The 10,804-nt window shown below is 46.5% G+C and overlaps 1 protein-coding gene across 1 annotated transcript; it reads right to left on the bottom strand.

The window, feature by feature from the left end:
• Positions 1 to 116: 116 nt before the first annotated feature.
• Klhl10 (kelch like family member 10) lies at positions 117 to 10,736 on the bottom strand. Its single transcript, XM_090350857.1, has 5 exons — positions 10,396 to 10,736; positions 2,968 to 3,457; positions 1,539 to 2,156; positions 723 to 872; positions 117 to 531 (listed from the first exon to the last, which is right to left on the bottom strand). Exons 1-5 carry the CDS (start codon positions 10,587 to 10,589, stop codon positions 157 to 159), a joined length of 1,827 nt encoding a protein of 608 aa, XP_090206983.1. The 5' UTR covers positions 10,590 to 10,736; the 3' UTR covers positions 117 to 156.
• Positions 10,737 to 10,804: the final 68 nt, after the last annotated feature.

Genomic DNA, 10,804 nt, shown 5'->3' with positions numbered 1-10,804 from the left:
AACGTGGTTACCATCTTCCTTATTCCCTCATTCATCCAACCCTGTTTCCCTTAAGTTGAACATTTTCCAGTACTCTTACAGGTTCAAATACTGCATTTATTTAAAAAAAGAATTAATTCTTATTGCTTAGACTTTTTATTAGCTAAATGAAGAGGCTCATACAGGTAGGGTACTTGTCGAAGCGGAATACTTTACTTCATCTCGCAGTGCTAATCCTGTGAAGTTGTCCCGTCTGGCTGCATATTCCCCGACATTGGCCAGCCCTGGCACCACGCAGCAGCTCAGAGCACTGCGGTATATGCTCATGTCGTGAGCGTCATACCACTCGTCGGTCTTTTCATCATAGCACTCAACATTAAAGGTGGTGGTAAAGCCATTAAAGCCCCCTACCACAAACAACAGGTCATCTACTACCTCGATGCCAAAATTGCTACGAGGATTAAACATAGTGGGTATGGTGCGCCAGGTGTTGGCTACTGGACTGTAGGCTTCTGCACTCCGGAGTCGATTAGCCCCATCGAAGCCACCTACCTGTGGGTAGCAAAAGAGAAAGAGTTGACTGCTGGCCATTGCATCTGACCCCTGAGGAAGCCCTGGATGGGGAGAGCCAGGGATGTCATGTCTCCTCTTATAAATGCTTACCAATGGTAGCCTAAACCTGTTTAGATAATAGTAAATCTGGGGGTGTCATTTTTGTTTGTGGCCATGTGTGACAGACTCACTGCGTATACGTGTTCCCCATAAGCAATGACGCCTATTCCGCTCCTCCTGCTCCTCATGGGTGCTATGACTGTCCACTGATTACTCTCAGTGTTGTACACTTCTGCTGTAAACAGGCATTCGTTTCCATTAAAGCCACCACATATATAGACCTAGGAGAGGAAAATCCAAGCACTAAGTAACAGCCCCCCTCTCTCAGGTTGCCCACGTATGGCTCCAGCCAACTGAATATTAAAAATAGTGGGGGAGAAAATGATACAGACTTCTTCCCCTTCTTATTTAAATGATGCAAAATAATGGCTACATAGTATTTACATGACACTGGTGTTAGAAACAGTTCAGAGATGATATGAAGCATATGGGAGGATTACATTCAAATACTACATCTCGGTTTTTGTGTGTGTGAACAGCTTGGGGCTTTGAGCTCTCACAGCGTTATTGCTCAAGGCTGATGCTCTACCGCTTACGCCATTTCCACTCCTAAGTTAAGAGTTTTGAGAATTTGTCTGCCTGGGCTGGCTTTGAACTGAGATTTGAACATCTCAGCCTTCTGGGTAGCTGATAGGCATAAGCCATTGATGCCCAGCTACCAAGCCATTTTACACGAGAGACCTGAGCATCTGTCTGCAGATAATCTACCCATTTTTGGATCCACAGGGGTCCTGGAGCCAATCACCTGCACATACTGAAGCATACTAGTACTGCAAAGTGAGTATTGAGGGCAATTTTGCTTGCCAGCCATCCCCCAGAAGGAAGAACAGAATCATTCCTGGACTTACTATTCTTTGCCTGGCATCTCCCCCCAGCCGGTTCTTTACCTTCCCATACAGTGTTGTAGCACTCGCATCACTCCTCTGCTCGTGCATGGGGGCGATGAGCGTCCATTGATTGGTCTCTGGCTCGTAACGTTCAGCAGTATTGAGACGCACATAGCCGTCAAATCCTCCCATGGCGTAAATGAAATTGCTGAGGACTGTCACACTGACATAGCAACGTCGAGAGTGCATCGGGGCCACTTGGTGCCAAGTTTTCTTCACTGGGTCAAAACGCTTAACACTATTGAAGTAGTCTACGCTATCAAACCCCCCAATGATATAAACATAGCCTTTCAAATAGGCTGCCCCGTGATAGGCACGAGGACTCTCTTCCTCACAAGTAACATTCACCCATCTGTCTGCACGAGCATCGTATGCCTCGATGGCATTGGTGGGGCTCCCACCACTCCAGCCACCAATGGCAAATAGGATGGCATAAGGCAGGCGGGGCCTGGTGAGTGGGTTGGTGAAGTCAGAATTGGAGGGTCCGTTCATGTTTAGGTCATACATGGCCTTTAGGGCATTAATGATGACTGGCTTGCATTCCTCACTATCTTTGACATAGTCATTCATCTTAACGTTATTCATGAAGTACTCAGCATGCATTAGAGCCAGGCGAACCTAAGAAGGAAATACAGAATGTCATTCAGATGAGGTGAGGATGCCCGCAAGTTCCAGATCCTTAATCTGGATGTTTTATAGTCTGTCTCTGGATTGCTGGGGATGTTTTCATTGATTTGTTTTTGTTTTTTAATGTGTGGCTCATAGTTTAAATATTTGTTTGGGGAAGGTAGGGTACTTCCAAAGGAAGCACTGTGAGGAATGAGTTAGGGGAGAATACCTGCTAAGAATGAGCTAGACAGAAGGCTAGACAGGATCACACATCTATCCATTGCTTGGTCAGAGTACAGGTTGTAGTAAGACCCAAAAGAAGCTATGATAATTATTCAGAAATTGAGTACATCTCTGTGTTCACAATGTAAAGATTGTGAAGCTAGCCCAGGCAGTCCATGAGACTCTTATTTCCAATTAGCTACCAAAAAGTTGGAAGTAGAACCATGTCTTAAGTGGTGGAGCACTAGCCTTGAGCAAAAGAGCTCAGGGACAGCACCCAGACGCTGAGTTCAAGGCCCCGTATCAGCGCTAATGCGCATGTACACACACACACCCAAATAGCACCACCTGGCTAGAAGTTTGTGCACTCCTCATGATTTGTTTTCCAGCTCAGTGTGGACCTAGGGTTTGGGGAACTTATTGAATAGAAGTCCTTTGGATTCCAAAAGGAAAAGAAAATGGCAACATTCCAGGACACAATAGGAGAAACCCTCCATATCAGTGCCTATTAATAAAGGCCCTGGGATCTGTCATCCCTCTGGGACAAATGAATCAAGAATGGGCAAGTAAGCATTTTCAAAGAAAAACTAAACTTGACCTTAGGAAGCAAAACTGAAATATGCTGCTTCCTATTTTGGGGGTCATGAGAAATCCACTTTAGAATGGCCTCAAATACAGCGTCTTCCTGTTTGACATTAAGCTCATCTTTCTCAATGATGTCCTTCAGTTCGGTGACCGAGAGCTCTAGAAACTCTGCTGAGACTTTCACCATCTCCTCGAAGTTGTGCAGAATGAACATGTAAGCCTTCTGCCTCAGCTCAGGGCAGTAGTAGTAGTCCGTGAACTTGCAGATGCCGATACAGTTATCCAAACACAGCTCCGACTTGAGGAACTCGCAGCAGCCCCTGACAATGCCCATGATGTTAAACTGATCCGCAGCCGCCAGGAGCTTCTCCACGTTGTCGGGGGTGATGGGCACGGTGCGCGTGTACGCGTACTCGATGATGAGCTTCATCATGTCGGGGGAAATGCCAGGAATGTTGTACACCTTCTTCTCAGTGTTGTTCCAGCCACTGGTAAATAAAGCTCTGAAGAAAAAGACATGAGAAGTTAGCGGCCTCCTGTCTTCCAGACCCTCCCCACACCAGGCCTGCTTTTCTTCTTCCCAATAGGACAGTGAGTGCAATGGGCGTGTTGGAAATGGAGTGGCCTGAGTGAGTGGGGGAGACAAACAACAGGGGCTTTATACAGAAAGGAGGAAGAGAGAGAGGGGGGGGGAGAGAGAGAGAGGGAGAGGGAGATGGAGATGGAGAGGGAGAGAGAGGGAGGAGAGAGAGGGAGGAGAGAGAGGAGAGTGAGGGAGAGAGAGGGGGGAGAGAGAGAGATGGAGATGGAGAGGGAGAGAGAGAGGAGAGAGAAAGAGGAGAGAGAGAGACAGAGAGGGGGGGAGAGAAAGAGGGAGAGAGAGGGAGAGAGAAGGAGGGAGGGAGAGAGAGAGAGATGGAGAGGGAGAGGGAGGGAGACAGAGGGAGAGAGAGAAGGAGGGAGAGAGGGAGGAAGAGAGAGGGAGAGAGAGAGGGAGGGAGAGAGGGAGGGAAAGAGAGAGAGAGGAGAGGGAGGGAGAGGGAGAGAGGGAGGGAGGGAGAGAGGGAGGGAGAGAGAAGAGAGAGAGGAGAGAGAGGGAGAGAGAGGGAGGAGAGAGAGGGAGAGAGAGAGAGGAGAGAGGAGAGAGAGGGAGAGGGAGAGAGAAAGAGAGAGAGAGAGAGGGAGAGAGAGAGGAGAGAGAGGGAGGAGAGAGAGAGAGAGGGAGGGGGAGAGAGAGAGGAGAGAGAGAGGGGGAGAGAGAGAGATGGAGAGAGAGGGAGAGAGAGAGGGAGAGAGAGGAGAGAGAGATGGAGAGAGAGGGAGAGAGAGAGAGAAGAGAGAGAGGAGAGAGAGGGAGGAGAGAGGAGAGAGGGAGCGAGAGGGAGAGAGAGGAGAGAGAGAGATGGAGAGAGAGGGAGAGAGAGATGGAGAGAGAGGGAGAGAGAGATGGAGAGAGAGAGAGAGATGGAGAGAGAGAGAAGGAGGGAGGGAGGGAGAGAGAGAGGAAATTTCCCAGGACAGTTGATTGGCTGGTCACTATATCCTCATGATGATGCGATCGTTTTCTTTAGTTTTTGAATGAAGACATTGAGATCTAGAATGAGGAGTAAGATCCCATACCTCTTTCCTGTCTTACACCACTGCCCACCCAATTCTCTTAAAGAAGTTAAGCTAGCTGGGTGCTGGGGGCTCACACCTGTAATCCTAGCTACTTTGGAGGCTGAGATGTGAGTACTGAGGTTTGAAGCCAGCTGGGGTAAAAAGTCTGTGAGACTCTTTATCTCCAGTTGCCACCTAAAAGCTGGAAGTGGATCTGTGGCTCCACGTAGTAGAGTACTATTCCTGAGCAAAAAAGCCCAAGGATTCCGCTCAGGCCCTGAATTCAAGCCCCAATACAGACACACACAAGAAGAATAAGAAGAGACCAAGGAAATGAAAAAAAATTAGACAATATTCAAGCCAACGGCTCACATCTATAATCCTAACTATGCAAGAGGCTGAGACCTATAGGATTAAGGTTCAAAGTCTAGCCTGGGTAGAAAAGTCTTAAATATTTTCTCTCCAAAATAACCACTAAGAAAGCAGGGGTGAAGGGCTGACGTGTTAGAGCACAAGATCTTTAAATTCCAGTGTCACATGCGCACATGCATCATTCAGCCAGCAGACATCTAGGGCCTGATCACTTATCTCAGAGCATCCATCACCTCACTAATCTTCCTGCTTCTGCCTTTGACCTAGTGTTTATAGACTTAGCACGGCAGCCAGAGTGATCTTTTTTTTTTTTTTTTTTTTTTTTTTTTTTGCCAGTCCTGGGCTTGAGCTCAGGGCCTGAGCACTGTCCTTGGTCTTTCTCAAGGCTAGAGCTCTACCACTTGAGCCTCAGCACCACTTCTGGCTTTTTCTAAGTATGTGGTACCAAGGAATCGAACCCTGGTCTTCGTGCGTGCTAGGCAAGCACTCTACCACTAGGCTAAACTCCCGGCCCAGCCAGAGTGATCTTTATGGGAATATGTTCCTCTTCCTTTTAGAACTTTCCATTGATTTTCCTCCCCTCCTCCTACTGTAGCCATTGCTGCTGGCCTCCTTGCTGTTCTTTGAGCCCCAGAGCTAATTCAACTCTGAACTTGATCTCTACCTGGAAGGATTCCCCAGACCTCTAGATTTCCCTCACCCTCATCTCCATAAACTTTTTGTTTATATGTCACCTTGTCATCAAGGCCTTCTCTGACATGCCTGGGTAAAATTACCTACATTTTTATTTGTGAATGTGTGCTGGTCCTGGGGCTTGAATTCAGGGTCTGTGCACTGTCCCTGACTATACTTCTTTGGCTCAAGGCTAGCACTCTACCACTTGAACCACAGCTCCATTTGGGCTTTTTGATAGTTAGTTGGAGGTAAGAGTCTCCTCATTGTTCTTTGTATTCACTTAATAGATACAAAGCCGTGAAACAGTGCTCAGGCCCTGAGATCAAGTGTTCAAGCCCTGGGACCAATGTGTGGGCATTCACACACACCCTCCCCCCCCACACACACACAAGGAAGCAAATCATATGTGTTAGAAAGTGATCATCAAGAAACAAGTGGAACAGGGTGGGAGCCCAGGAGGTGGGACTGAGTAGAGCTGGAATGAAGCTGGCTTACAATTCCAGTGGGGTGGTTGCAGAAGCCTCAGTAGGAAGCTGACATTCAGAGCCGGGAGTTTGGCCTAGTGGAAAAGTGCTTGCCTACCATGTACGAAAACCCGGTTTCCGTTCCTCAGTACCACATACACAGTAAAAGCCAGAAGTGGTGCTGAGGTTCAAGTGGTAGAGCTCTAGCCTTGAGGAAAGCCCAAGGACAGTGCTCAGGCCCTGAGCTCAAGCCCGAGACTGACAAAGAAAGAAAGAAAGAGAGAGAGAGAGAGAGAGAGAGAGAGAGAGAGAGAGAGAGAGAGAGAGAGAGAGAGAAAGAGAAAGAAAGGAAAGAAAGGAAAAGAAAGAAAGAAAAAGAAAGAAAAGAAAGAGGCTGGGAGTTTGGCCTAGTGGTAGAGTGCTTGCCTAGCATACATGAAGACCCGGGTTCGATTCCTCGGTACCCCACATACATAGCAAAAAAAAAAGCCGGAAGTGGTGCTGAGGCTCAAGTGGTAGAGTGCTAGCCGTGAGAAAGTCCAAGGACCGTGCTCAAGCCCTGAGCCCAAGCCCAGGAAAGAAAGAAAAAGAGAGAGCAAGCAAGCATGCTAGCTGACATTTAGGCAAAGAGTTCCAGGTGAAGAGGAAACAACATTTTTCATCTTAATTTGATTGATTAGGCTTGGTACTCATCAGGACCTTGCACTCTGGCTTGACTTTTTCATTCAAGACTAGTGATCTACCACTTGAGCCATTTCTGGCTTTTGTTAATTAGACATGCATCTCTTAAATGCGTCTGCCCTGGCCAATGGCTCATGCTTTAATCCTAGCTACTCAGGAAGATCTGAGAATTGCTGTTCAAAGCCAGCCCAGACACAAAAGTCCATGAGACTCCTATCTCCAATTAACCACCAGAAAACTGGAAGTGGCATTGTGGTTCAAGTGGTAGAGCGCTAGCCTCAAAATGAAGAGCTCAGGGACCGTGCACAGGCCCAGAGTTCAAGCCTTAGAACCAAAAAAAAAAAAAAAGTGTCCTCCCTGGCTGGCTTTAAAGCATAACCCTTAGATCGCAGCCTCCTGAATAGCTAGGAATATTAGTATGAACCCCAGTGTCTGGCTATATATATATATATAGCCTATAGTCTTTATCTTCTTTTTCTCCCCTCTAGCACTTAAAATCGGATGGGTATTTCACTCATTCAGAACCCATTCTCCTTTACTAGAAGCTAAGCTTCACAAGAAGAGGAATGTTTGCCTCCATTCAATAGAGGTTGTAAAGATAGGGGGCTGGGAGCCTGGCCTAGTGACAGAGTGCTTGCCTAGCATACATGAAGCCCTGGGTTCGATTCCTCAGTACCACATACACAGAAAAAGCCAGAAGTGGTACTGTGATTTAAGTGGTAGAGTGCTAGCCCTGAGAAAGCTTAAAGACAATGCCTAGTGCCCAGATGCTGAGTTCAAGCTCCAGGACTTGCAAAAAATAAAAGGTTGTAGAGTAGGCATTTAATAATTATTGAATGAATTGATGACTGCCACCCCACAACTGTGCACTAAACTTACAATATGTAACTGGGTGCCTTTTTGTTGTTAGACTTGGGGCTTGAACTCAAGGCCTGGGCACTGCCCCTGAGCTTTCTCTGTCCAGGCTACCACTCTATCACTTGGAGACACAGCACCACTTCCAGTTCTCTGGTGATTAATTGGAGACAAGAGTCTCATGGGCTTCTGCCCAGGCTGGCTTCCTCAGATCGCAGCCTCCTGAGTAACTAAGGTATGAACTACCCAGCCAGATACCCTCCTTGTTATTTGAGAGAGATAAGGAGACCTGCACTTCCATGTTCATTGCCACAGTATTCACAATATAGCCAAGATATGGAAACTACCCAGATGCCCCACGATATATGAGGATACAAAAAAATGTGGTACCCCTATACAACAGAATTTTACACAGCCATTATAAAGACTAAAATAATGTCCATTGCATAATGGAATGAGAACAAATCATATTAAGTGAGGTAAGCCAAGATCAGAGACAAAGGGCACCTGTTCTCTTTGATATATGGAAGCTAGATCTAAAACACACTGGGATATGATAAATTACACAGGATTATAGATATTCACATATGGTAAGACCAAAAGAGGATAGTCTTAGGAGAGAATCATAAAGGTGCAATACCCAAATTCCGCTTCCTATGTATATAAAATAATATACATACTGAAACAAACTCAAGAACATGGAAACAAAGGACTTTTTTCTGATGATTCTGTATTCTTTACCTTCTGTACAGTATATTTCCATGTATATCTGTGAGAAGGTGGGGAGAGGTCACAGAATTCAAGGAAAAAAAGTAAAAAAAAGTGCAGCAGAGGAGTGCACTGAATTATACTACTCATGAGTGGAGAAGGGAGAGAGGGAATGGGAGAGAATGAGAGAACAGAGGACACTGTATGAAAGGAAATGCACTATTATCTGATGCATGTAAATGTAACCCCTTTGTATATTACCTCTACAATAACAAAGTAATTTAAAAAAAAAAAAAAAGTTCACAAGGAAATAGACCAAAAAAAAAAACAAGAGCACTGGTGGCGGTGGCTCGTGACTGCAATCCTAACTACTCCCGAGCTGGGATCTGAGAATTAGCGTTTGAAGCCAACCGGGGCAGGAAATCCCTAAGATTCATCTCCAAGTAAACACCAAAAAAAAAGCCAAAAGTGGAGTTACAGCTGTGATAGAACTTTAGCCCTGAGGGAAAAAAAAGCTCGAGAGCAGCTGCTAGTTCCCGAATTGAAGCCCTAGAACGCATTAACACACACAAGGAGGTTTAAGGTAGTATGGGCTTTGTGATCAGCTTTGTTTTGTTTTGCAGGCAACTGCTGTCCAAATTCTCACTACACCTCGTTTATTTTTTCAGTCATGTAGCCTGGGTACTATCCCTGAACTCTTTTGCTGAAGGCTAGCACTCTACCACTTGAGTGACTACTCCGCTTCTGGTTTTTGAGTGGTTAATTGGAGGTAAGGGGACTTTTCTGCCCCAGTTGGCTTCAAATCACTATCCTCAAATCTCAGCCTCCTGAGTAGCTGGGATTACAGGCCTGAGCCACAGGCATCCAACTCCATCTCATTTTTGTACTACCCATAAGGTAAGGTTTCCGGGGCGGGGGGGATGTTTGTTTTTATTATTGTTAGTTTGAGAATTTTTAAATAGCTGACAGGGGAGAGAAATCAACAGAATACTGTAGCATCTGAAATTTCAAATGTTGATGTCTATATAAACTATTTTATTGGGACACAGTCATACCATGTGTGACCCCTCTCTTTCCCCCTATCTCCCATTTAGTCCTATCTGTGGCTGCTCTACAGTCTATAGGAAGGGCTGGACAGTTGCTGACAGACACAAGGTGGACTGTGGAGCCTACTCTATTCAATGTCTGGTCTTTCTGTGGATTGAGTTGTAGGGCTTGGAGGGGTGGCACATGACATACATTACAGATGTGTGATGCTTCTCCAGTCTGCATTGTAAATACTGAAAAGGGACTTTGGCAGAAAGAAAGGTTTCCCACCCCTGGGAGATGAATGAGATGTCTGAGCAATAGGCAAGACTCCTGTCTTCACTGGAAGCCATTCTGCAGACCTTTTCATCCTAAGAACAGCCCTTGCACTTCCTAGAATACAAGATTTCTCCCCAGACACTCTTTTTCTTCTGATACATATATCCTGGGTACTTAATCTCTCATCCCTCTATCTCATCCCCTCCACCCTTACTAATCACACCATTTCAACTGCTCTCTCTACTAGGACATGTGCAAAAGGGGAAGCAGAGGTGGTATCGTGTAAGGAGAAAAATCCAACCAAAGGTTAGTTTATAGGAGGATGAAAGAAGAAAGCACCTGGCCCACCAGAAGTTCAAGGCCAGATGACCATCAGAGAAGAATGGCTCTTGGGCCTGGAGTTTGGCCTAGTGGTAGAGTGCTTGCCTAGCATGCACGAAGACCTGGGTTTTTGATACATAGTTAAAAAAAAAATCCAGCTGTGGTTCTGTGGCTCAAGTGGTAGAGCTCTAGCCTTGAGAAAGCCCAAGGACAGTGCTCAGGACCTGAATTCAAGCCAGGACTGGCAAAAAAAAAAAAAAGAAAGACATAAAAGAAAAGTGGCACTGATTCCTAGTTGTGTCCACTTCAGAAGACAAGGGAGCTGCACTACAGGTGGCCCAGAGCTTTGCTACCCTGAAATTTAAGATGACCAGTAGGAAACAGGAAATGGATCACCAGGTGTCAAGAAGAGGCCAGCCCCACCCCCTCCCAGCATGGGTTAGCTCAGCACCCTGTTATACCTAAAGTAGGAACTGCAGCTACAAAGGATGTTCTTGTGGGCATTGAACTCAAAGCCATTGACCTTGATGACCACGTCGCAGAGCTTGCCCTCCAGTCGAAGCTCGTTGAAGATCTCACAGGTCATCGCACTCATCTTCCTCTCCATGTGAGGCTGGTGGAACCGGGTGGAGGCCGCCGTGCTCTCCATCTCCATGGCACCCTGGGACCAGCGGAGAGAGGCTGCTCTCCTGGGGTGTTGGGGAGGGTTGAGGGGGGCCCCTTTAGCCAGCTGTCGCTCCTTTTCCCTACTACATCTTTCATATAGGGTCCATCAGGCAGCCCAAGTTCCAGAATCCTGGATTCGCAGTGAGATCATGCTCAGGATTGTGCTCTCGGGTTCTGGAACTCCCTCCTATCTCTGCTCCTTCT

The sequence above is a fragment of the Megascapheus bottae genome, chromosome 17 (assembly GCF_031878675.1).
Source record: "Megascapheus bottae isolate mThoBot1 chromosome 17, mThoBot2.hap1, whole genome shotgun sequence".
Lineage (NCBI taxonomy): Eukaryota > Metazoa > Chordata > Mammalia > Rodentia > Geomyidae > Megascapheus > Megascapheus bottae.
Note: the sequence above shows the minus strand (reverse complement) of the source record. Positions and strands in the feature narration are given on the sequence as shown.

Coding starts and splice junctions, on each gene's coding strand:
- Klhl10 (XM_090350857.1), bottom strand. CDS start 10,589: ATGGAGATGGAGAGCACGGCGGCCTCCACCCGGTTCCACCAGCCTCAC. Junction 2,157..2,967: donor TTTCAGTTTTGCTTCCTAAG/GTCAAGTTTAGT, acceptor TTTCCTTCTTAG/GTTCGCCTGGCTCTAATGCA. Junction 873..1,538: donor CTACAACACTGTATGGGAAG/GTAAAGAACCGG, acceptor TTCCTCTCCTAG/GTCTATATATGTGGTGGCTT.